The sequence below is a fragment of the Enoplosus armatus genome, chromosome 17 (genome assembly GCF_043641665.1).
Source record: "Enoplosus armatus isolate fEnoArm2 chromosome 17, fEnoArm2.hap1, whole genome shotgun sequence".
NCBI lineage: Eukaryota > Metazoa > Chordata > Actinopteri > Centrarchiformes > Enoplosidae > Enoplosus > Enoplosus armatus.
Genome location: NC_092196.1, coordinates 12,881,036 through 12,908,975, shown reverse-complemented (window position 1 = coordinate 12,908,975; position 27,940 = coordinate 12,881,036). Strand labels below are relative to the sequence as shown.

At 40.7% G+C, this 27,940-nt stretch overlaps 2 protein-coding genes across 2 annotated transcripts; both read left to right on the top strand.

The window, feature by feature from the left end:
* Positions 1 to 7,063: 7,063 nt before the first annotated feature.
* fscn2a (fascin actin-bundling protein 2a, retinal) lies at positions 7,064 to 11,822 on the top strand. The gene is made up of 5 exons (XM_070923617.1): positions 7,064 to 7,886; positions 10,836 to 10,992; positions 11,096 to 11,217; positions 11,338 to 11,505; positions 11,617 to 11,822. Exons 1-5 carry the CDS (start codon positions 7,064 to 7,066, stop codon positions 11,820 to 11,822), a joined length of 1,476 nt encoding a protein of 491 aa, XP_070779718.1.
* A 10,228-nt stretch (positions 11,823 to 22,050) lies between these two features.
* On the top strand, positions 22,051 to 27,645 carry LOC139300619 (transmembrane protein 235). The gene is made up of 4 exons (XM_070923773.1): positions 22,051 to 22,222; positions 23,233 to 23,310; positions 23,789 to 23,926; positions 27,401 to 27,645. Exons 1-4 carry the CDS (start codon positions 22,051 to 22,053, stop codon positions 27,643 to 27,645), a joined length of 633 nt encoding a protein of 210 aa, XP_070779874.1.
* The last annotated feature ends 295 nt before the right edge of the window (positions 27,646 to 27,940 follow it).

Below are 27,940 nucleotides of genomic sequence, written 5' to 3'. Positions count from 1 at the left end.
TAAAGGAACCTGGGACTAACTGAAGCTTTGCGAATCAGCATGGGAGGGGTGTAGTGCATAGACTGTATCACCAGCTCACAGTATTTATGCACTTGTGTGTAAATCACTCTCTTTTACAGTCGTGTGGGAATGCAGTAAAAAGTGAGGGAGAAATGCAGTGCGACGTATGTCTGGCTCTTGCAGAATGGCAGGGCTTGAATATAAACCTCTGAGTGAGCAACATGTGGCGACGCTGAAACATATGTGTTTGCACATAAATTACCATGTATGCGTGCACAGGCACTCCTCCACAGGCATAAACAAAACACACACACACACACAAGGAGTAGTGAGTATTTGCTACGCATGCAAGCTCACATCCACCTAGACATTAGCTCACACACACACACACACACACGCAAACAAGCACATTTTTGCAGACAGACATATATACCTGTCATTGTAATTCACATGATCATTCTCTTTATATGAAAGAGACAGGGAATTGTCAGAATGGCAGAAGCTGAGGCCTCATATTAGCCCTGCTGTCAGAGCCGCTGAGCAAAGGATGACATTAACATGAGCGCTCCTGTCCCTTCAAGCTCACCCTGTCTGGATCGAAGCAAGAGCCCAGTCTGTGCACGGCTGTACGCAGTGTCCTCCAGTCTGCAGTTTAATCAATGAGAAACTGCTTTTATTGCTTACCTGTTTACAGGGTGCTTTCCCTGAGAGTTGAGGTATCTGTGTCAATAATGTATTGCACTGACAGCGATGTAACCTCCAATTAAGTTATACCACCTTCTCTCTCTGCATGACCAGTTCTCTGTCTTCACTCCTTGGAAAATGAGGAGGGGGGGTGTGGGGTGGGTGGGGAATGGTTTAACAAGTTTGGCTCACTCTAAAAACAAATGACAGCCTACAAAACAAATGTGGCATTACAACTGAGTATTAAAAGGCTTGACATTTACCAAGGCTCATTTATATGGCTGCCCATACTTAGCTCATTGGCAGCCCCCCATTACACTGGGTGGAGGAGGAGTGAGAAGGCCGAGGCTGGGCTGGGCTCGGGCCGGGCAAACACAGTGGGGTGAGCCGTTAACGGCCTGTGGGAGGATCGTCCTGTAGATGAATGAACACCTGGATTAATGGGGTCAGTGAGCACCAAGCTGCTGAGGAAGGAGATTCCCAGCCAAGGCAGCCATTTTACATTTTACTTTTACTGCATGTCTCATGGACCGTTTTCCTCTGCTGGTTTTAGAGGGGGCAGCAGGAGGGTCCCACGGGGGCACAAGAGAGCAAAGAAAGGACATTTTTGAACCTGTGAAGTGTATGTAGGACATGAGTAGTGGGGCTGCTAGTTATACAGTTGTGATTTTATGAACCCTCAGCCATTTCAAGGACACGACCCCATAAGAAAAACTGCAATAGGTTTATGCTGACGTATATTCATTTCTACAATATTTACACAAAGGCATATTATAGAAAAAGTATTGAATTTGTCAGCAAGTGAGCTCACCTGAATGAGTGAATGCACCTCTCTGATGATATTTCACTGTGAATAGCTGTACTATCTTCACGTCCAAAGTAGATTTTTCGGTGGTAACCAAAGTGTCATTTTTCTGATTACTTAAAACATTTGCACCATAGCCCTTTGGGAGTTAGTTGGACTCAATTTGCGACTAGACAACCTAGACTCCTCTCTGAAGGTGCTTTAAAATGCAAGCTAAACAGGGAAGGTGCTGGCCCTTTAAATGAAGCTCTGAGTGCTTGGCAGGCTAATAGATGCAGTCTAAAGGTGCGAGTGGATGGCAACCTGAAAAATGGTCTTATCTGAAAAGGTCCAGGACAGTTATAAATGAAATAATCGCGCTTGGCACATTAATCCATGTTCATGCCCTAGGGGGAGACCTCAGCTCACCATTTGATCTGTGTGTGAGTGCATGTATACAGTATGCATACCTGTGTGCACATGCATGTCTGTGTATGTATGTGTATTTGCAAGTAACCAACACCTTTCAAATATTTTTTTTTTCTTTTCCCCCTCCTTCAATCACTTTCTTTTAGCTAACAGCAAAGGTTTTATTATTCTTTCTGACTTGCTTTTAACCCAGAACTCCAGTAGGGGAAATGGCACAGGCAAAGAGAGGGAGGAGTGACAAATAGCACAAAAAGAGAGAGAACGATACAAAGACAGGAAGATAACCAACAAAGACAGAGGGGGAGAGAAATTATAGACATTCAAGTCACAATATACAATTTGGCATGGCCACTGGACCACCGCAGTTTAAATGACATGCAGCTATTGCTCATAAGGTTCCAGGAGTGCCAGGCAACCTAGACCTGCAAGGGAATGGGGGTATCTGAAGGACAGGAGAAAGACTGTCCATCATCAGAGACTCATGACATATCAGTAACAGAACATCCTCACAACAGTTTCTTGGTTCTGTACTGTTTTGTGTTTGCAAGAAGAAGCAGGAATGGACAGCTGATTAAAAGATCCCATTTTGTATTTTTCTTATGATTCACATTACACTAAATGTGTTTTACAGCCACAACTCATTGTTGTTTGCTCATATTTTATCTCAAGTATATGAGACATCTGAAGAGTAATTTGTAAAAAGTTATAATACTATTAATTATTTATTTGCCCATGGTCTAACAGTCTATTTGTCATAATAAACTACCTTCTCAGGTGACTTTAGACGGATACATAAATACATGGATTGGTTGACTCTGAGTCTTTGTCCTTTCCAGGAAAAGAAAGGGGAGACGTGAGGAGGTTCTCTCCTATATACCCTCAGAAATCAATTTGCTTCACTGTGTCATGAATTAATTCAGCTTAATTTTGCTTTGTGTTCAACCAGCCAAGCAACTATTTTCTATTAGGAAGACTGAGAAAACGAGTGACATCCTTCTCATGAAATGTTTCTCATTTCACAGCATAACCCAGCGAACACAGAAATCCAAATGTGTGAGAGAAAACAAACTAGTTACAATTTATAGTCAACACTGCCATCTATTGGACATGAATGAGTTGTACCAATCACAGAAGCACTGGTGTGCAGAATTGCAAAGTTAATTGAAAGCTGGGCCGTGTCCCAGAATAGATAATTGGGTGATATATTTGGCATCCAAAAACAGATATCATTCATATGGGGACTTATAATGTGCCCGTTATCATGAATCACAGTATTGATTGTGATCTCACTAGTGAATTTTTCAATCTTCTTTGGTAAACACAATTCTCATGATTGGCAAATAAAGGGGTAGTCTGTGGGAGTGCAATACTAATTCGACAAAGATAGGGGGCTTGTAAGAGACAGGTTTAAAAAAGAATAGTCAAAATCAATGCAGCAGATGCTGAGATATCCTGACTATCCCATTATGGGTCAAGCTTCACAAACACTGGATCCTAAACCTCCATTATGCAACTCAATAGTGTCCTTTGTTACACTCTCCCTGCCTGGAAAACAGTCATATATTTCCAATGCCAAGCAATTTCTGTTAAAACAATTTGTAGTCTCCAAGCCCAAACCAAGACTACTCAAGTGATGTGACTAGTAGTTTTCCAAGACTTGACAAAGCTCCTGTAGAGCCACAGCCTACATTATACAACTGCTTCACAGATTGTGAAATATTCCAAGTGTATGACGAGTTAAAGTGTCTTTAAGAAAGTCTGCTATTACATTTCCTCTGATACATCTAGTAGCTCAGTTAGTATTTGCAAAACTCTTAATAAGCATGGACTGCCATGTCATAGGTTTATAGGTTTAGTTACACAATACTATTTGACACAATGAACAATGCCTCAATGCTCACTATCTCACTATGGGTACATTGTGTATAGAGATAAACGGATGGATATATGATCCTCATGACTAGAATACCACGAAATGTATTTCTGCAACTGAAATACAAAAAGAATCCTCTTAGACAATATTGTATTCCAAGTATAGTAGTAATTTAGACCTCTATTCATGGTAACACTTCATCTACCTGTAATAGTAAACCACAACTGTGTACTGGTACAAGGCAATGCTGCCACCCAGTGAGCACAGCATGGAAACACATGAATATGTATACTGTATATGTGGTTGGGGTTAATGTGAAGGTGTGACGTTTTTTTCTTTGGCTGTTTAATCGCACAATTCCAGGCAAGTAAGAGAAGACCAACCAATGCTTCGTCAAGTTTGAAGAATGAGATTCTGATTACAGACAATTGAGAGGTTATTCTTGGTGTACATTACCGTTTGATGATTTTTTTTTCAGGTTGTTAGAGATAATACTTTTCTGATGACCTCAAAGAAAATACTTGAAATAATGACTTTTGAAGTGGACAGAGTTGTTTCAAATGAAAATGGAGAGTCAACAGAATTTCACCTAAAGAGCTGAAAAATAGTCCTATTAGACAGATTAGAAGTGCAGTATGAGCCCCCTTTATGTATTGCCACTTTCACCAACAGTGCCCACACAGCTCGCTGGAAGGAAATATAAGCTAATGCAACACACCGTGGATTGAATGTATGTCAAATTCATGAAGGCGACAGTGACGATGTGGTCTCCATTTACATTGTATGACTTTGTAAGAACTCAGATTGTTCCGTATGTTTAAGTAAGCTTTATCAACTTTGCTATCAAGTGTATATAGCAATTGGGAGTGTAACTATAAAGTATATGTTTGTGATATGCTTAACAACTTCTGTGTCACAGTAGCAATACCCAGCAATTACTGAGATCCCAGGCCACATGTCACAATCTTTCACACCTTTTTGAAATCTGAATTGAGGTTCTGCTGCATACCACAATTTCTGTAACTTTTTGAAACTGACAATCCAAAAAATCACGGCCACATCACACAGCCATTGGACAGGTGTGCAGAGGCAAGAGAGTAGGCAGGATTTTACATTCTCTCCCAAGCTCTCTTTTTTGATTCTCCACACAATTACTTCTGTCACTTTTCGCATGTACAAACGGATGCAACACTATGAATGTCATCCCAAATTAGTGTGCTTATCCCCATATTTGAACGATGATCGCGTCTTGCCCCTCTCTATGACAGCAGGCTTTTCACCCAACCTTTGAGTGTGGCCTTTTGGAACAGCTAAAAGCACTTTTGCCGTCAGACCTGGTCGGACAACACGACAAAAGAATGACTTCGTTTTGGAGCATAACTCGACCTGTATCCTTCTTTTGGGTCCCCAAGTTAGCCTCCACAGGGAGGGGTCTGAGAGGCATCCTGAAAAGGGTCAGGTTTTGCTCGAAAAAGAAGAAAAATAGTGAAAAAGTGAAAACTGTAACAGAGAGGGGGGAGGGCGCAATTTTGTTAAAATAACAGCGCACATTTCCGAAGCTATCCGACCATCCAACAAGCAGTTCTGATGAAGCATACTGGGATCTTAAAATACCTAGCCTGGCTTTCAACAAAGAGCAGAGGTTCTACTCAAATCTGAGCTCCTAACCCTGTATGACCATGATTTAAACACTGAGAATCTAACCCCAATAAAAGGAATACTGTCCTTCAGCTATTATACACACATTAACAAACTACATATGTTTGTGCTCCACAAACTGCTTCGTTTTAGCTTTGGGCTACAACCAACCTTTGTCCTTAGATTAACGTTAGCGCGTTAACCCCCTATGGTGGTCTGGGATCACTATGTTAATCACTCGTAACTGTCAAGGCTAATAGATGAGAGCGTTGCCTTTAAAGATTATCAAGTAGAATTAATACCCTAAGGATTTCGCTTTGTGCTATAGTTTGAATAACACACTTTTGTGGTTTTGGTATTAACAATATATTCTCCTTGGCATTACCCTCAACATCCCCAGGAACCTTAGTGAAAGAGGGTGATAATGCTCTTACAAAGGTTGATCTTGGCGTGCACTGTGACAAAGGTCATGGGGCATGGAGTCGCGTCCTTGGTTATCAATTAACTGACGGAATAACAGAGGTGGGACTGGAAGTAATAGAAAGAATAAGGTTAAGAATCAACAGAGGTGAAAGTGGAGATGGGTAAGAGGCAAATGAGCCATGCTTGTACATTCAAATATGTTATTCAAATTTCTCTTTGCTAAGCTTACAGACGTCACAGGTTTAAATATCTCTGAAGTAAACAAACATAATGTTCGATATAGCTCCTCTGGGGCTGCATGTGGCAAACTGGGGTAATAACTTTAAGAAAGAAGCCTTTGTACTGCTTTGGGAGTTAAGACTATGCATCTAAATCAGTCAGCCATGCACTGGTTCAATGCAATGTGAAAGAGGCTCTTTGTGAATACAATTTTAATCTTTACATCAAGTCTTTAACAAGCAGAATGCTTATTGGTGGATAGAAAAGGTTATTCAAAATATGCTTATATTTACACAAACTCGCCCATAAAAAACCCAATTAATCGTAGACGAAATCTGTTTGAAAAGGGACTCAAAAGAGAAGGAGAAGCAGTGGGAAGCAACCAAAGGCACCTTTACTTTCTGGACATTTTCCAATTAGGCTGTGGCTCGCCAGCAGATCAAAGCTAGGATAATCCTCTGGCTGGATGGAGTGGCTACTAGTATATGGACCTAAATATGAGAGTAACAACCAATAGGGAGTCAGGTTAACAAATTATTGTGTCAGTGTGAGTTACAGGGAAGGAAGACAAGGGTGGAGGAGAAAAGAAAGAGATGAGAGTAAGGGGGACGATATGGAAGAGATAGAGAATGAATCTGTGCTGAGTGTGTACCGGAGAAGGAGAGGGAGGAGGGGAGGTTTGTGATTGGTGCACTGGTATGTGACGTCAGCGGCTTGTTGGATTGAGGAGCTGTGTCCTACTGATTTTAATCCTAACTCATTAAGGAACAGAGAGCAAGTGCCTGTGCAAGCCCTCTGGGGAGAGAGAGAAAGTGACAGGAGAAGGAAGGAACACTAAACAAACTATCAAGGGAGAGCAGTGGAACTGATTTACGGCTTGAGAGACAGAAGAAGGGAGAAATCAAGCATTTTATTTTTGCTTTTCACTCTCATGCCTGCTTTCCCTAATCACCCTTTCCCTTGCTTGTCCTGAACATCTTTACTTGCAATCGTTACGTGTGGCCTGTTCAAGCATGCCCACAAACGGAATTAGCAAGGCCCTGAAGCTGCAGTTTGGCCTCATCAACTATGAGAATCGCTACCTCACGGCTGAGGCCTTCGGCTTCAAGGTGAACGCCTCGGGCATCAGCATGAAAAAGAAACAGATCTGGACCTTAGAGCAGGACGAGCAAGATGGCCAAGTAGTGTTCCTACGCAGCCACCTGGGACGCTATCTGGCCTCTGACAAAGATGGGAAGATAATATGTGGGGCAGAGAAGCCGGACCCTGAATGCCGTTTCCTTATTGTGCCCCAATCTGATGGTCGCTGGGCACTGCAATCAGAGCCTTACCTGCGTTACTTTGGAGGCTCGGCTGACTACCTGTCCTGCTTTGCCCAAGCCATTGGGGAACAAGAGCTGTGGGCCGTCCATTTGGCTTTACACCCACAGGCCAGCTTGCTTAGTGTGGCACGCAAGCGCTATGCCCATCTGTCTGCTTCAGATGGAGAGATCTCAGTGGACAGCAACATTCCCTGGGGAGTGGACTCCCTGGTCACCTTGGTATACCTGGACGGCAAGTACAGCCTGAAGACCTGTGACAGCCGTTTCCTCAGCAATGATGGCAAACTGGTGAAGGAGAACACCAATGCTACTAGCTTCACACTGGAGTTGAAATCTGGCAAGCTGGCCTTTAAGGACTGTGATGGGAAATATCTGACCCCAGTGGGTCCCACAGGAACACTGCGATCTGGTCGGTGCTCCAAGCCTGGAAAAGATGAGCTGTTCGATCTTGAAGAGAGTCATCCACAAGTAGTCTTTCAAGCCGCCAATAAAAGATTTGTCTCAGTCAAGCAAGGTAATCAGCCTGTGATGCCGACTTTTCATGTAATCACACCTCTTTATCTAATGATAACAAGGGAAAGTTTGATATTTACAAATCGTAATAGTTTCATAGTGAAAATGGATTGGAGTTGTGCATTTGCAGTACGATATTCACAATCCAGTAGTAAGCATCGAGGAGCCTTAAAGTGGAAATGACTTTCATTGTTGAAAGTAATTGAGGCTACTGAATGAGATTTGATTGTTTGCAAATACATTTCAAAATGAGGCGAGGTAAAAGTGTCTTCATGGTAACAAATGGGCATGAAAACAAAAACAAAATGGCAAACATGAAAGCTAAATATAGATAGAACTACTTTCAGAGGCTCCACGAGTTCACTCTTAGGGAGAGAAGAACGTAACATCATGGTTAATGCATCACTTTTGACAAAATTAAAGACACAGCAATTTCCTTTACTATGATTTCGCAATCACTGTGCAGCTGCTGTAAATCCTTGTACACTTTTCCACAGTGTTAGCATGCGAGACTAGGCGAGACCATTTTCAGATCCTTCAGAGAGCAGCTTTCTTAAATGACTCTTATCCTCTTGGTCAGATAAATATTGTTGTAAATGTTTCTTGCTATCCTTGTTACAGTTTACTTTCACAGTCTGTGGTTAAATGCAATAGTCAACTTTCAGGTATTGTTAATTTCAGATCAGTGGTCCTCAGATTTAGTTCTACATTCTGTTTCCCTGAATTTTCAGGTCAAAGAGTTTTGCAAAGCTATTAGAAAACTACATTAGCAGGTTTAGGTATTGAGGTTAGCTACGAGTCTAGCCTTAGTCTATAAAACAGCTAAACAACATAGCACAGTAGAGTACATGGTGTGTCTTACAGTGCAGTAAGAATACAGTACATTCCTGGGTGCAGCAGTCCAGCTGTTTGATTAAAATATCACACTCTGTATAGTAATCAGGGATTCAAATGAACTTGAGACAATTGAAACTTTGCAGTTACATGGCAGTATCCAAATTTACCAGATAATGAGAGAAAGCCAGCCTTTCCTGTCAACATGCTGGATCCAGAATGGTTGACAACCATACTGTGGAGGTAATTGTGGTAATGGGCTTTGTCATTTCCACTGTGCGTCTATTGAAGATTAAGCAGCGTGCAAATGACTGGCGGGGCAGGTCTGCGCCCCATGGGTGTCAATTACCATCAATGGACTTAAAGCCTTGCAGCTACTTGCTCTTTACCGTCATCCATCGAGTGAAATTCTCCAAATTATGTGGATCTATAGTTGGCCAGTGTGGCAATGAGGTGGCAGCAAAAAAGAGCTACAGCCAGGCCTTAACAGACAGATCAGTTACAAGGTCTCTTGTCAGCCTGCATGGTGTGCTCTGCTTTGTCCTGTATAATTGTTCAAGAGGGATAGGGGAGCAAATTGTGTTCTGTTGCATTTAAAATTAAATTAAAACAACTAACAGTTCTTAGGAGAGGAGATCTTTACTGGTGTAGTTGTAAATTAGCTGTACAATGCACATGCACTACTATAGCATATCTGAGGAATGAGGTTCTCAAACTATCTTTAGACTGCAGTTATAATTGTGCTTATGCATGAATAAAATTCTGCATTAAAAAAGGTCACTATCAGGGCAATATTTCAACAACCTGGCACTCCATCCCCTTAATATAGGGCAAAGAATTTAATTTCTAACTGTAGAGTTTGGCCTTGTGGCAGTTCCACGTTTTTTAAGGAACAAGGCACCGAAAGCTGCTTAGTGGGCCCTGCAGTGCAGATTTGCATTTCACCACTCAGGGAATTACAGCAAGCGAATGAACAGGAAGGGTGGAGGGGTGACTGAGGGGGATTAGGGTTGTAACAGGCTTAAGAGAAAGGTTGAAGGATATTTCTGTGGCATCTAATTTGAACTACAGCAGACACAGTTCAGTTATATGTGTCCGTGTATTCTTCACCACCTGACACACCCCACCAGACAGAGTTAATACATGTGGATTAAGTACATAACACTAGATTGGCTGAAAGTGAGGCATTCGGGTTTAGAGAACAGGGCACTAACTGACTAACCGGAAAGATGGGCACAATTTAAGAAAGTTTTGGATGTTATTCTGTGTTGCGTTTAGCTTTACTTAGACTAATCCTTAGTATGCAAAACATCGCATGAGATGATCACATCAAATTTGCTTAAGAGCAAAGGATCACAAAGCGAGGCAAGGGAACATCCACAGCTTGCAGATCACAACAAAGCAGGTTTATTGTTTTAAGTGATCCTCTGCCCAAAATATTTTCTTTTTGGGCACTCCCCTATAAACTACAACAGTGAAATAGATTCCAATGATGACATGATTTCATGGTGGGATAGCATGATGTAATAAATATGATTAAATGCCATAAATCCAACGTGTCATCAAGTATGTTAGCATTTGCTTTTGCCTTGGACATGCCCGTGCATTAGTAGAGAAGATCACAAATTAGAGGCTCATCTGCGCAGCAGGAGGCCTGAAGCAACACCATGCCAAAGCACCTTCAGGTGGTGACATCCACTATAGTGGGTAACAATTTTAACACTTAAGTTGCTAGAACCCAGGTCTAGTGCTGGCAAAATCAACAACCAAAATAATTCAGGTAATACTGAAATTACTCAGGACTTAATGTGAATATATGATCATCAGGACATTTTATTAATCTGCCAAATGAAATGCTGTGTGACCTAAAAACACCTGCGTGAGTCATTGTAGGTAGCACGCTGTATTATGTGGTGCAACAACAGAGAGGGCATGGATGTAATTAAATGTTGGATACTGTATTACGCACACAAAAGTGTCTTTGGCAATGCCTGAGAGAGTAAATGACATTCAAGAGGAAGCAAATGACATTCAAGAGGATGCAACATTGTGACCCATAATTTATTTCAAACAAAGGCACAATCATCAAGGCTGTCTTTTCTTCCCTTATTACCAGGAGTGAGTATTTCAGCCAATCAGGATGTGGAGACAGACATGGAGACCTTCCAGATGGAGATTGATAAGGAGAGCAAAAAGTCTATGTTCAGGACCAATGGCGGATCCTACTGGACTTTAGTGACTCACGGAGAGATCCAGTCCACTGCCACAGAAGTGTAAGTAGCACTAAGGGCTTTAAAAGAGGAGCTTTCTTAGATGTTTTCACATACCTCTTACCTGAACCTCTCCATCTGCCCATCCATGCCTTCCTTTTCCCAGAGAGGTCAACACAATGTTTGACATTGAGTGGCGAGGACAGAGGGTAGCACTCAAAGCAAGTAATGGAAAGTATGTGTGTACAAAGAAGAATGGGCAGCTCTCAGCAGTCAGCGATGCAGTCGGTAAGTGCTTTCAGGCGAGCCACTTGAGATTCAGTGCTGTGTTTGTTTGAAAATGCTGCCACAGGTACAGCTTTGTTGACCCGTGCACAACAGATGAACATCATTTATCCTTCATTGCAGGTGATGATGAATTATTCCTGATGAAACTCATCAACCGCCCTATGCTGATCCTTAGTGGAGAGAACGGCTTTGTGTGTCACCACAAGAACTCCAACACTCTGGACGCAAATCGATCCGTCTATGACATTTTCTCATTGATCTTCAATGATGGCGCCTACAATGTTAAAAGTGAGTGTTTTCATGTGTGCACAACATACTAAATTCCTATATCTGTATCCTGTTTTAACTTGGCATCTACTAAAATATGGCACAAATGGCTAACTACACTGACATCTGCAGGTGTGAACGGAAAGTTTTGGTACGTCTCTAGCAGTGGCCTAGTGTGCTCAGATGGAGAGAAGCCAGAGGACTTTTTCCTTGAGTTCCTGGAACATGGACGCATCGCCATCAAGGGCTCTAATGGCAAGTACCTTCGTGGAGACCAGGGAGGTACGCTTATGGGTGATGGTACAACCGTTGATGCACCTTCTCTGTGGGAGTACTGATCCCCTTCAATCAGGGTCCTCAAAGAGGGAGCAAGGACCGGCTTCTATCAGCTCAAATGAAGCGGACTGACCGGGTAACATTTTCCCTCCGGTTTTTATACTAGCTGCTAGGTGCCCGATACCATGTTTTGTTTTGGGGTTTTTTTTAATTGGGAAGAAGTGAACACTTTAGGAAGATATGTGTGTTTTTTTTCTTGTAAATGTTAATGTTTTGTCTTTCAAATGACAATGCCAACACCAAACAACACATGTGAACAGTGTGAAAATGTGTACTTTCACAAATAAGGAATAAGACAGTGACTGTCCCAATTCTTTCAGATACACTTTGTTCAATATAGGCACAGTGACAACCAAATATCTTTGAGGGCAGCCACACTGATCAGTCACTGAACAAAGAGAAAGAGTGTTGCTGCCTTTGACACATTTTATGTTTAGCCTATTCAGAAAGCATGGCCATGAAGGGCAACAAAAGGAAACTGAAATTCAGTGAAAAACAGACAATGACGGATCAGTGTGGCTGCATCCTTAGGTTCATTTAAAAAAAAAAAAAAAAAAAACAGGGATACTCATTTATAGACACAAAATTAACTTCATTTGGTGAAGGTGACTATGTTTGCTTACAGCTTTTAAATGATTTCAATACTTTGACATGTTCTGTAAGAACAGTCATTACTACACTACTCTAAGCACCAAGCTAATGCACCATTGTCTTCAAAGACAGCAATGGCTGGTGCCAATGGTGTTTTCATTTATCCTAATGGACCATTTACAGCTTCCATAAAAGCACTATATGAAGCAAATTAAGTGGACTGGAGCAAATAGACTGTACATCTGCAATGCTGCGCAATGTATATCCAAAGAGGACTTAATTCAGCATCACTGCAAACACTGAAATACATTTTGTGATATAGATGTGTAACACATATAGAAATACAGAGATCAGACACGTTTGGGAACAAAGAACATCAGTAGAACCGTCATATATCCATATCAGGGACAAGCAAGAAACCAAAGGGGGAGCACATTTAAAGCATTTGATGGACTATACATAACTTTTAATGAACCAGGTGTGAACTCAGAAAGTGCTTCTCTGCTGTTCTGCCTAGGGGCCTTATACCATACTGCACTCTGTATCCCTTTATACGTTGTTCTCATGTTCAGAGTTGGGTGGTATGATTAGAACAAAATAATGGATTAAGATAACAGATATTTCTGAAAAAAATGCAAAGATTACTTATTGGAATATTCATATGCGGAACAAGAAAACTCATGTGACACCCAAACAAAAATCATGCAAAAATCTTATAATAATGCCTGTTTCTATCTGTTTACACACAGTCAGATGAGAGGATGCAATGCATTTAATTTGTGATATGAGTGCTATGTGCACTGCCTAAACCCAGCCCCAACGTGTCAGCAAACCGCTCCTTCAGACAGCTTTGGAGTTGTTGGAAAACATGTTGTTTCACTTTTTACAGAGCTGGGCTATCTGCCTTCCCTCTGCTTCCAGTCTTTGTGCACAGCTAGGCCAAGAACGTCACACTGAAACTGACATGATTCTTCTCATCTAACTCTGGATATGAGAGCAAAACAACTGTATTTCACAAAATGCCAGAGTTTTCCTCTAAGTAACCTATCCAACACTGCTTTTTGTAAAATGTGAGCAGTAGCCTCTAGTATACCCTTAGCCAGCACCGCCCTTTTAAGGGAGAACTTTTTGTATTTTGATTCAGTCTCTCACATGACTTACTGAATTGATTACATACTCCTGACACCCATCAAAAGCTGTCCAGACTTTAATGGTGTGCAGCACAGAGGACAACCTTAACCTGTATACAATTTATCCTGTAGCAATAGTTTAAATGTAATGTCTAAACCACTGGTTTTGTGATGTGTGCAATTTGCAATTAATAGAGAAACATTTTAGAAAGCAAGGTCTAAAAGGCTTGGTCACCTATGTGTCCTGTATCAGCTCAATAGAGTGCCTCCAGCCATATTTTAGAATGTATTTAATATATATATATATATATATAGATGTTTGTTGTTTTACTATCTTTGTTTTCTGACATGATTTTTGAAAATGTTGATGAAAATAAAAACTTGACAATATCTTTGTTGACTACAATTGTATTGAGAGAAATGTGAGATTCAGTAAATCAGATGGTAGAGGGGGTTGGCCGATGATTGTAAGGTTAGTGGTTGAATTTCCAGCAATGTCAAGTGCCCTTCAGCAAGATACTGTACCCCAAATTGTCAGTTTGGATAAAAGTGTTAATTATGTAATGTCCAGAAGTCAGTATTATCCCACAAACATCTGATGTTTGTGACTAAGAATTGAAAGTATAGTGAATTGAGTTCATTATTTGGTATCAATGATGTTTTCATCTCAGTTACCTTCGATGGAGCAGAGATGACTCAATAGGCCACTTTTATAAAATATATAAGTGTGTTTCCATCCACCTGTTTTTATGCACATTTATATGCAAGTTTTTATGCTTGACTGATGTGTTATGTATCAATAAAAACAAAACTAAGTGCAGTGGAGACTGACTTAATCAGGAATTAATCATGACGTACATGAAGCATGTGATTGCTTGAAATATTGCGACAGACGAAACATTTGAATGGATACCTGACTCACAGCAGTATGACAGTAAGGCAGCATACGCAATACCATGACCCTGAAACTAAAGCAGCTAAATTCAGCCATCATAATCATATAATTATAATAAAATCATCATTATCAACAGTGCTTTTCCTACTGTGTGTGAAAAAGGTCTATTGTAGCTAGGGATCAAGAATATGACGGGAAGGAAAAAATATATAAACCTTTTCCCATGGAGCAAACTTGATGACTGAATGATGACTATATTCAATCTAGCTCCAGGGTCCAGGGATATAGTGCATGCTGGCTCACTGGGAGACATACATGAAACTGAGGTATCATTAAATAACACTAGTCTGAAGTGTAACTGCTATGACAAGTATCAATGTCTGTTGAAAAGAGCCGATGAGCCCAGTGAATGGTTAAAAAGTATATGGCCTATACTAAAATAATTAAAAAAATTATGGTAACAATTGTAACCAAAATGCTAAAATGTAATCTTGGCAGCTATTTCGCAGGTGAATTTTAATTTCCCAACCCGAACACAGTCCACTTCACTACACTGGGTGGCAGTGTGTACCTCTCTTAGTTCATTCTCTGATACAGTAATAGTCAGTGTCGAGTGCTGTGACAGCAGCATATCCTGCTGATATCTACACGAGCACCTATTCGCAATCCACCACACTGCAACTGACCTCCTGACACTTTAAACAACTAAAGTGTTACACGTGAACTGATATCAGCTGCCACTTGCAGAATACGGTACTTTCATGCCCTCAAGAAAACAAGACATGATTTCACAGTATGTACAGGAAGTCTTACAGGTTCCTAGCCGTCACCATCTCCAATGGTTTCATAGTTTTTCAAACTACTCACAACGAAGTATAGTATTTTTTTTCTAAGAATTTCAGTTGTCTCTTGAAAACACACACACTTTTCTCAAGCCCAACACATTTTACTTACTACTTATTTCACTTTGCCTCCCCTTGTTTAGTTCTATAATTACACTGGCAAAAGTTGTCTTTGAGAATCCCTGATCATTACGCACTACTCACTGAACTGGAGATGTTTAAACAGATGAACTCGCCTTTAACGTGACATAGTCTCTGCTTTTGGCGAAGCATTTTAACTGCCATAAGAATGAGCGCGCCAAAGATTTTAGCATTTGCAAACAAAGTCTAAAAGAGCTCTGAAACTAAATAAAATGTTTTCATTTCAAGTAACCACGTCACCAGCCTTTCTACCCCTTCTGTCTGCCGGTGTTTGAACTGGAAAGCTATAGCGCTCTGGTGTGAATGGATGGCTAGAGGTCAATATTTATTACTGGCACTGTTTTCTTCATCTGTACTCCAGCACTGGAGCCAGTGTTGTTCTGGATAAACGCTACTAAGATGAAGTTATTTTTGCTAGTTAGTCAGATGGATTTTTTGATTGGATCCGCCAGGGAGGTTATCTCAAAAGTACAAACATTAGACAGAAATCCAATTCTGATTTGTTTTCGATTAAGTGCTTGTTTTAAACAGATGGGCAAGACATTCTCAAGCTTTTATGCAAATCAAGTTCACATTTCAGTAAAACACACACAACAACCAAATACACACATGACACGGAATGGCTGAGTGTGTAATCAGGCATCAGTGTAGATGCACTGTGGAAGTGGACAGTTTTTTTTGCTTTTTATGGCTTTCCATAAGACATCTTCTCAGAGGGAAAGGGGAAGAGTCAAAGACTAGCAACCAAAATTCGGGCCCTAAAACGAGGAAAGCCAGCAGTCTTGATGGAATACGGTAAAACACAAAATGCACAAATTCAGCAACACAGTGTACTGAGTACTCCACCAGTTTAGCATTGCATTCCTATAACATTGTTGGACTGACGATGGGCAGTTAAAAAAGAAAAACTATACTAGATTTTTTTCATTTTCAAATTTGTAGCCTCAGATTGCACACAGCTCCCTCTGGAGCCACAAAGGCTTTATACATCTTTTTTCACATGAGCAGGAGTACTCGCCAAGACCTGTAAATAGACTTTGATGTGTCAAATTGGTGGAGCTCCCCTTGAATTTTAAGTGTTGGGCGTGTCCCTGATACAGAGCAAAGGCGTTACCAGCGGTGGAAAGTGAAAACATTTACTAAAATAAGTATAAATTTCGATTCATTTTGAATTAACAAATAAATGATGCTGTGTTATTACAGTTAAAAATAAGGTCAGAGTTTATTGATCCCTGCAGGGAAACTCACAAGCTACCCAGGAGTATGTTAAGTAATTACAATTATCCCAACCTTTACCAGCTGCAACATTAAAGTGATGTACACATTAATGCATCAATAATCATAATCCAATAATATAATATGTACCATTTTTAAATGGCTACTCTGCATAATGAGTACTTTTACTTTTAGTACTTATATTTTGATGCTAATACTTTTGTACCTTTTTTTGACTTCACTAAAATTTTGAATGCAGGATTTACTTACTACTTACTACTTATTCAATAGTATAGAATAGTATTTCTGTACTGTGGTGTCACTACTTTTACTTAAGTAAAAGATCTGAGTACTTCCTCCACCATTGGGGATTACCACACCAATCCTTAAATCTGGAAATAAATTTGACAACTATAGCGGCATACAGGATGTGTAAGTAGCACCCAGGTAAGTTATTCTGTATCAGGTAACACCCGACTGCAAAACATCCTCTTCAACATCCTGCCATTAGCAAAAGTCAGATTGGTTTGACACCAAATTATCGAACAGCAAAGAACACCTTCCCCCTGTACACCCTTCAGATAACCTGTGTTCTGTTCCCCATCTGTTAGATACTCATTAAATGACTTCTGTTTGCTGATTTTCTAATGTGGCTGCCGCAATCTAAAGAAGCATCACAACAACAGCTGCATTTTTACAGACAGTCTGCCAGAACTGGACCGTGGCAGTGAGTCTGGAGAGGAATGAGATTGTGGTTTTCCAGAAATGTCATTAAAATCCAAAAAGGGCTCCACTGAGATTGAACAAATGCATAGTAGAACTAGACATTATAAGGAACACAAATTACATCTTTGGGCCATTTCATTTTGAAAGCTTTCAGAAACAAAGAAAGACTTTTCTATGCCATAAAACATCTTAACACCTACATATACCAACCTGAATGTGGCTACAGATATTCAAATTCATAACTGAACCAATTTTACTATATCATAGTGATATGTGGGGACACCCTGGCAAAACGAGGCTATTTAAAATGGGATTAATACCCAACTGAAGCCTGGCAAACTGAAATTGGTAAAAGTAAGAATATACTCCACAGAAGACACAAGACAAGACACAATCAGTACCACTGAAATAGACCAATTTCTACTTTTAATTAGGATCCAAAGAAGAGCAATAAAACCTTCACAGCTTCCACCATTACAAAGCTACACACATAAGAAAATGGAGACAAGTCCTTTCAGTCGGCTGGTCACGAAGCTCTGCTCACCGACAGTGCACGGCCTCAGCACAGACCTCACGCAAACTAGACCGACCAAATTACAGCCAAAGAGAAGGAAAAGCACATCAAACATTGGACATCTCATACAAACCTTAAAATAAAGTTAGCACTGACCAGCGAATACTGAGGCAGATTATTTTAGCACTTTGAGCAACAGAGAAAGACATGAATGACCACAATCTGGCCATTGAGACTGGTGGACACAGACAAACCTGGCAACCCTGAGTGACGCATTGGTTTTCCATGCAAAGTGAGGAAACTGAACAGGAGAGAGAGCTGGTTCTGTTGTCTACTTCGAAACACTCTGTTGGTACATCACGTTGCTCTCACATCTTCACACTGTCTACCACAGTTTGGATATAATATGGCTCGGTAGATTTCTCCTGCATTCTTCAAATGAATCTGCAAAAACAGAGCACCAATGCATCACTGATCCAAGGTTAGCTGTGGGAAAAAGCCACCGTTGTAGCACAACATGCCAACAATACCAGCAAGACAAACCTCAAACACATGTCCAGTTCAACCAGACAGTGTATGTGCATCTGTAATAAAAATGACACCTATGTGCAGATGGATTGTAGAGGGATTTTGCAAAAAAGCAAGATGTCAAAAAGTTCAAACTACCTGTTGTGACAGAGCACAGGTGCGCCGCTAACTGACTTGTGTGTTACCTTTAAGCAAAAGCCACAGACGCTGCAATTCTTGTTAATCTTGCCAACAATAACCATACGCCAGCAGTAGTGTTGTACTGCTTAAAGCAAGCATGAAGCATTTCAGCTATAATATTCCATCCTAAAATTGTTGTTCATTGAAAACAAGGCAACGCTTTATACATTAAGGCTTTTAACAATAGCTTCTAAAGAAAATGTAGCTGATGAGGTTTTAAGCACATTTCTGAAGCCTGCAAAATAAGATGGAAACCTGCGTGTGTTTGCATCAACTAATGTTCTAGGTGAAAAAACTCAAGAGCACTTCAAAAGATTAAATGATTAACTGAGCCACAACAACTCTGACACATCGTGGCATTTCATTGCTGCTTTCCACCAAAGACGGCATTTGAGTTATTGTAATAGAAGAATTTGCAAATGAACACCGGTTTACAAGGGCAGGGAAGATACAAGCCAACACATTTTCAATTCTGTTTATTTGTTTGGAAATAAAATTGCTACGTTTGTGAAGCTGTTTGATTATTCCTCATTAAATAGAAAAAAAATCCATCCTATAGCAGAACTGACAACATTACTGATTAAAGAAAGCCCACTCAATAATCCTGATTGATGCTCCCAAAGACAGAATCTGTGCATCACAGAGGGATGGAGGGATAGATAGATGGATGAATATGATTAGTTGACACTGCTTGTCTCTCAGACATCTATGCATTCTGAACCGAACTGAGAAATTATATTAATTCTGTTTCAATGCACGGTTTAATTATTGCAATGTACCCTTCTGACCCTATACGTTTCACAGCAGATGCATTCTTGGAAACAGAACTGACAAGCAATCTAAAAACTACAGGTAGACGCCTTGGTTTATTAATGCCTTGCAGTGGTAATAAAAACTACATGTATCCATTCTACACATGACAAATGTCTGATCTACAACATTAGGCCACAATTACATATAAAACATGCAGTGCCAGAAGTAATTCTACCTTTGTTTACCTATTTCTAACTAACAACAGTAACCTGTATGAGAGTGTGGTTATGTCCTATTGTCTATCGATTGAGAACTTCTAGGACGGCGATCAAGGTTTTGACATTGTTTTCTCATGTGTGAACAGTTTAGGGTCTAGAGTGCACAAAATTAAGATTGTAAGAGGTCTGTGCGGCACATTGGGTGAAATTATTGTGTGTAGATGTACTTTTTGACACCAATGGGTATGTATGCGATAGCGAGTGGCTTTATACTGGTTGTGGATTTTAACAAGAAGCCTGCTACATCCTCCTCCAGTTGCGTCACAGTGCTACACTCAAACACAGCAAGCACTGTATGTTACTGATTGTCAAATATGTCAGGGGTAATCCTGCATCCTCTCAAACTGCGTGACAGTAAAACTGTAATATCATGTAGGGCTGCAACTAACGAATCGTTTAATCTATAAAATGTCGAAAAATTGTGAAAAATGCTCATCACAATTTCCCAGAGCCCAAAGTGACGTCTTCAAATTGCTTCTTTTGTCCAACCAACAGTCCAAAACCAAAGAACTCTTCATTTACTATCGTAAACAACAAAGAAAAGCAGCAAATCCTCACATTTAAGAAGCTGGAACCAGCAAACCTTTTACATTTTTGCTTGAGAAATTACTGAAACGATTTATCGATCATCAAAATAGTTGGCAACTCATTTTCTTTTGATCGAATAATCATTGCAGCTCTACTATCATGCGCAGAAATGAGTTCTAACGAGTGCCAAAACAATCAGCCAACTCAATTAATTCACTTGAATTAGGAATTGAAAGTTTGTATCATTTCCACTACACCTCTACAGTTGTGGGGGGAAACATTTTCTTAATTTGCATTCAAATTACCCCAATGTCCAATGTTCTTACCAGTGAAATAAATGTATACTTGGTTATTTTACTTTCCACGCCAGTAACTGTACTGATCGGAGGGCTGTTTGCTTCACTCTTACTCTACATGAAAGAGAAATATGCCCACGAGCGTGACATTACACTGACCTTGATCATTAAAAAGACATATGTGTACATCTCCTCCCCCTCCTTGTTGTGGGTTATTTTTATTTTTATCCATCAAAAGTCTATTTATACATATCTGCAAAGTGACACGTTGAAAATACAGCTATACTAAAAACCTGCTGCTGTCTGCAAGAGAGCTTTGTCGATTTATTTTCCAGCAACACATCAACACCCACCCAACACACTGCATAAAGCTACACAGCAATGGCTCCAACATATCCTGGAGAGGCCAAGTCAGAGTCAAGACCTCCGTCCAATTGAGAATTTGTGGCAGGACTTGAAAATTGCTTTTCACTCGCGGTCCCCCTGGCACTTGACAGTGCTTGGGCAGTTTCACTCGGAAGAATGGGGTTGAAATGTAGCGTCCAAATGTGCAAGGCTGATAACGTCAGGCCTCTCCACACAGCCTCCAGCCTCTAACGTGACTACACATCGGCTTGAAAGGGGCAAAAGCTCATGCTGTGTTAATGTATGTATAGTTGTACAGTTTTGCTATTTGCAGAGATTTCTTTGCATTTTGACATCTATCTTTTCTTTTCTCATGAGTCAGTGACAGAAAAGCTGAATCACAGCTCAGTTGTCAAACACCTACCTCCGAGACTGATACTAAAGTCTGCTCCAACAGGTGGCCCCATCGCTGCGTCTCTCCACAGCTTTCCGTGATTGTTCCTCATTTAACAACAGCCCTACTCATATCTAACGTTTACTTTGCTATTCTGTTTTTGTGACTGAGTGAAGGTACATGAGGAAATGTGCTTAGCCTTAAATGTTGAGTTTTATTTGTTGAGTCTGGGTATTTTACCTCATCGTAGGCTGCCTTTTCATTTCCTACTGTATGGGTAGTGACAAAAGGATGGGGTATCTACAGTAGCAGCCTCTGCAGCTACTGCTCACAGTAGCAGCCACTGTTGCTGTTGACAATAGGCTATAATTGAGTTTAAGTAATAGTCAAGTAACTATAGCTAAACTGTGGCCGGATGTGAGCTATTTTACATCACAAAAATACATTTTAAGCACCGTCACAACTCTCTGGTCGATGTTTTATTTTGGAATTTCGTACCGGAAGTGTGGCATTTTGTCCCCTTTAGCTTGACTATGTGGCTCAATCCAGGAGCGCTGCTGCCGCTGTCAGCCACAATTACCTGACAGTGTGGTATAAGATGGTGCAGACAAAGACGCGTCTCGTTTCTCGTATTTGTAGTTATTTTACCCTTTAAAGTAAACTGGAAACAATTCATGGATTTTTTTTCTCAGAAACTGCATTTTAGGACGGTGTGGTGTAGCCATGGAGAAGCAGCACTCTACAGGGAAGGATCCAGCTGGAGAGCTTTTACGCATCGCACATCTTGGAGCGTCGGTACAGTTTACAGTGTAGAAAAACATCAAAACTGCTCAGAATATTAGAGTAGCTGCGCTCTGCGTGTGGACTGTATATGATGAGCTACGGATTGGTGGTCCTTACTGCTGGGTTTACAGGTATGCTCAGTTTTAGCCTCCTCGTTGTGGCTATTGGGACTGATTACTGGTACATCATCGATGTGAATAAACCCAACCACACAGGTCCAGATGACCTGAGCTCACATTCTGGACTGTGGAGAATCAATGAAGGTATGTCAACTCAACTTAAGCCTACATATTATAGCCTGTAGTTTGTATAAGATATTATTCAGAAGGCAGCCTATAAGTTTTAGGGTAATTTTGAGGAGCCTTTATCATGTGGCATCAACACTGTTGTGCGTAAAATGCGTCGAAGGTATTTTGAACTAACTTGTAGGCTCATGTTTATAATTCCGGAATCAAGGTAGTCTTTATTCTAACTTCTGCAAATCTGATGTTGACAAAAAGGCAATCTACTGTGGGTCACATGTGATGCTGTTGTGATCTAACATTGTTCATACATTGATGTTGCTGCGTTATCGTGTTTACTGTCAGCAGCAGTCCACGCAGGAGCTGGTTTTGCCGTGATTTATTCCTCATCACTCCACCGTTAGGGCGGCGGAGAACTCAGGCGCAAAAAAAAAACTGCTGGCTTTGTGCTGAATTATTAACTCCTCAGTAAGGTTCTTTTTTGTTCAGTGAGTATAATGAACCACACAATAGAGCCATATCCTAATATCCGCAGTTTATGTCCCTCTCCAAGTACTGACTGTAGAAACTGTAACCCCTCACATCTGTATCAGCCCCTGCAGGCACCAGCAGGTGAAATCGCAGGAGGCTGCAGAGAGATTCTTTTTCGACACAGCTTTTTCAATCTACTCGTTGGCTGCACAGCTTGGGCTCCCAGAGGTGTCCAATTTGGTGGCACCCACAGTTCACACAGTAAATGCCTAATGAGACAACATAATGTTTGAAGCTCCTCCAGCTGTGCTCACTTGTAACATGCACTGACACAAATTCTTGGTGCAAAACTATCTCCTATTCAGGGCTGAGGAAGTGTCATACAGGGATGTATTTAATTGGTTTGATTAATTTAATTGTGCATTGTGTTATATTTCTAGATATCATACAAGTCTATCATAAAAACTGACACTGTTTGGTATCCAGTAGCAATTTTGCAAAGTCCTACAGCTCTGTCCACACGCCCTGTCATGTGTGACCTTTTCTCTTGACATTTTCAGGAGCAAACAGGAGCTCAGTCATCCCTTCTTTCACAGCAAATATGTCCAGCCTGTCAGAGGCAGAAAGGCACCTTCTTGGTGAGTGGTTTCATTTATCAGCTGACATAGGACGTGAAAATGAGTTGGATTTAGTATATAAAGTCAGTGATATCTGACAAAAGTAATTGGCTGCCGAAGAAGTGACAAGCAACAGTATGCTGTCAGAAAGTTCAACCCAGAAGAAATACAATAAGCAAACATGAACATTTTGCAAATGATAGTGTGCTTTCTGAAACAGTCCCTGTTTGCAACATTGACAGCGAAATACAGTAAAAAACTGTCCACTGTGACAGAAGTTATCTTAAGCAAGTTGATTTTCATACCCTGCTGACAATGGAAAGGGAAACCAATGGCACCCTGGATGGGAGAAATCAATCTGAAAAGCTTTTGCAAATGGTTGCACTCAGCAGTTATTCAAAATCCAGCTGACTTGTCGTTCAGGCACTGTAACAAAACATAGTCCTTTAAAATCGTCAAGCACAGTTACCATTGTGTGTATGCATGTGTGTGTTTGCAGGCTTGCACAAGGTGGTGGTCATCATGTTGCCCCTCAGCCTGGTCCTGCTGGTGTTTGGCTGGATCTTTGGACTCGTCAGTTCACTGGCCAGCAGTCCCAACTTGCTGGTTGGATCGGCATCCTACTTTCTCTTCTGCAGTAAGTCCACACAGGATTTGTGTTTTCTGAGCCTGAAGCAATTACGTCTGCTTTCCGTGTAGGTTGGTCTGAAGTGAATCCTCTGCTTGGTTGTGTCAGTGTGTGACATGAACAGCGCAAGAAAAACTGTGTAGGCGGCAGATCTTACACATGTAGGTACCTTTTGTGTTTGTTAACAACACCAAGAAAACCATGAAAATGCAACTTGAACTGTGCTCTCTCACTTCTGATTCACTTCTGACCTAAAATCTCATTTTAGCCTTCTTAGACATTAGGAGTATACTGCAGCAGACTGAGGTCAAATGAGAAAACAGTGATTAGTGTTGTGTAAATGTTACATCTTGCAGCTGACTGGAGAAGACTGTTCGAGGTAGAATCTGTGAGTACATTTTAAATATCTCTGTGTGGACGTTCAAAGTCCTGTTTGACTTAATTGAGTTGAGTTAGGTAATGATCTTTTTGCTCACACTGTTATTAGAGTGGGTGGAGAAGGTTTTATAAGGAAATAAGGAAAAAAACAGAGTGAGTGTGCAAGACTTCCATCTCCTTATTCGATCTGGTTGTCAGATTTTGTGAATAGACTTTGCATGATTGAAAAAAAATTCTGGTGCAATTATAGTAGTACTGTGAGAGATGGTCGTGCTGCTATGACAGGGACTCCTATAAGCTAAATCACAGTTTTGACACCTTCTTCCAAACACAACCGCAGAAAGGTAAAAAAAAAAATAGTTTGAGGTAATGATTTACTGAGGGAATTTTTTTTCTTAGCACTTGCAAGTCAGATTTGCATTAAATAAATCATAATTGCAAAGCCAGTTCCTGATAATGATCCATGATTTTAGACACCAAACCACCAAACATTCTCACGATGGATATAGACATAATTGTCAGTTTTGATCCCAGCATGTGGAGTGATTGCTGCTCGTGATGGAGTGGCACGAAATAGCTTGTCCTTGATTGAAAGTTTCAGTCACTCTGGTATCATCAGTGGGCTCTTTCTCGTGTCACTCTCTGTTTTAAATGGTGTTCCTCTATAACATCAACAACATTGTGTTCGTCCTGCTAATCTTGGGCAGTCGAATCGTAAACAAACATCTTCCTAAAATGCGTCCGTGACATTTGATGGACACTTTTTTTTTAGCCATGCTAGCTGCATGGCTATGTGGATGGTTGGTCGGCCCACTCTCTTGGTCTATTATTGGATGGATTTTGTACATGGTAAATGGTCTTCACTTAACGGTTCCCAATGCAATGGCAACCGATGCTTGCAACCATCGGGAGATGCCATGCCGCCCCATACATTCATGGTGCCGACAGGATGAATACTGATGAATTTGGTGATCCCCCAGCTTTTCCTGTAGTTTTGAGTGAAATGTCATAACAACTATTGGATGGATTCCCTTGAAATTTGGTAAACACATTTATGTTCCCCTCAGGATGACTTGTAATAACTTTGTTGAGCATGTTGTCATTGCTGTAGACACTTAGTCTTGTTAAAATAGAATTGCTAACCATCTCATATCTGAATGGTGGCCTGATGAATATAACCCTTTAAATAATTCACATACTGTTGTATCTGTCTATAGAGGAGAGTACTGAATGCTCAAAAATACAAATTGAATGTCCAACAGAATAGGAGCTCAAAGATAGAACAGAGTATCATTCTCGTTGATGGCACTGGAGAGTCCTCTCTGAGCAGAATGGTTTGGTCTTTATACAGTAAGGAGACCTGATCTGCTGGTTCCTTAAATGGCAGTATTCATCAGCAGTACAGAAAGAGAAAGATTGCTTTTTTTCCCTTCACTGTGATGGGTTCAGCTGTTGAACAGTCACAACAAATAGAATATCCATCAAAGAATGCATTTGATTAGGTCTGAACTCAAAGGGAATGAGTTTGAATCTCGATTTGGGTATGGTTGAGGGTGGATGCATGAATCCGTCACAGAAGTAGAAGGTCTTATTATATACTTTACCATCTCTGCTGACAGGCCCAGCCCTGCATGTCACACAGGAGAGACAGCTAATTTCATGCTTTGCACTGAATGTCCTGTCCACATCTCAACATCAAAAGGCCTGTGAACACTAAGCTCTTCCACCTCTGTCGTAAAGGGGAAATGGATTTCAGTGTTCTGTTTTGCTTTTTTTTTCTTCTTCTTATATGATGCATGAGCAACCCATTTCTGAGTTTGAAATGTTCGTATGAGAGATGGTATTCACATGATTTACGTTGAGCTATGTGTCAATAGGTCTTTAAAATCGCACTCTGAACACTCTGACCACAAACTCAAGGTTGTTTTAAAGAGCTACCTTAGCTCCATTAAAATGTTCAAATTAGTATTGCTTTTCTAAGTGAGTACACTAGATGTTATGCACATCCATAGTGTAGTATTGGCAGAGCAGCTCAGACCTCACATAAAGTGCAATGGAACCGTAAAGTCACACCATACACAGAAGACTACACATACAAAATGGATGTAGACTAGAACCAAAGGTGATTTCTTGTCCATCTGGGAGGAATAATCCTCCACAATGGGCACCTCAGTACAAGGCAGACCGCGTTCATGAGTACAAATCAGTGTCGGTATTTTCTCCAATTTCTTCCAGCGGACTGGCTCCTCAAAAGGGAGATCTGCAGAACCCGTTACGCCTCCTTTAGCACTGTTCATGACATTTGTACTTACTAATCTTTCTTTTTTTCTTTCTTTCTTTCTCTGGTGTGCTAGCATGCTAATTAAGCACACTGCTTGACAAACATTGGGAGACACACCCCCAATTGTGACTTTTTGTCTAAGTAATTGGCAGAGGTTAATTGCAGCTGCCAATAGTGCAGTGTGTAGTGGTTCTGCCTTCCATGGCACCATGCTAAAGGTCAGTCTGAATTGTGCATGTAGTGGTGACTACCCTGTATTTTAGTGTGTTTTCTGGGTTGACATTCAGAGATATGTTATTCCACCTCTATGGTAATTGTCATGCGAGCTGTTTTCATTTTTCTGTTTGGTTGCACAAGAAATCAAAAACAACACACAGTAGAAACCTCATAGTTACATGCCAGGCTCCTCCTGAAGAGTAAATGCTCTGATTAGATTTAGAAGTACCTTGATGGACTAATTTGCATATGAATGAGACAAATCTTTTTCTTTAAACTGTTTTAAATCTTTAATGCTTTAGGATTCTACTAATTGTTTCTCATTAATGGGCTAACAAGTCTATATTGTCTAACACTATCCATTGAGTTATGTGAAGACAATTAGGTTGGAAAATTATTATTTGCCTCATTGTAAAAGCTGGCCATGTTTAATACATCATTATTAACATTATGGTATGTGATTAGGCAGTTCATGCGTCTCGTGTCTAGAGAATTCATTCAGATTCCTCAAGCTGGATCTATTTCCATGTTACAGCAACAAGGGAATGTGTGGAAATCTGGACGGCTTTTTCCAATGGAGCCATCTGTCTGTTCCTGTGCACCAACAGGTCTTTTTACCCTGACTGGGGTCAGCATCTACATCAAATACTCGAACCAGGCCATGGAGGAGTTCCAGCGGATTGTGTCCCCGGAGAACCTCGCCAACGTGGACGCGTCCTTCGGCTGGTCCTTAGCCACAGCCTGGGTCTCCTATAGCCTGGAGGTGGCCACTGGCCTGCTGCTCATGCTAGCAGCCAGAATAACTCAGATGAAGGGACACTATGACTCTGGTGTAGCCATCGCCATGTTGTAGATTGATGTTTTTTGATGCCTAAGTTAATCTAAGAGCCCACGGGATGGATGTTAGTTTATTGCTGCTGTTGTTTATGTCTTTATTTTGGGTACTGAAAAGAAAACATCTTTGAAGAGTACTGTAATACCATCAAGCAGGTCAAGGGCCAATACAACAAAATGTAGATGCAAGCTGGCTTTACATAACTGCAACCATAGACGCATAGATGCTGAATAAGTGACGCTGTTGAACATCTGTTTCTTTGTTTTCTCTGGCTTGTTGTAACGCCTGCTGCCTTTCATCCTCTCAGTATCAT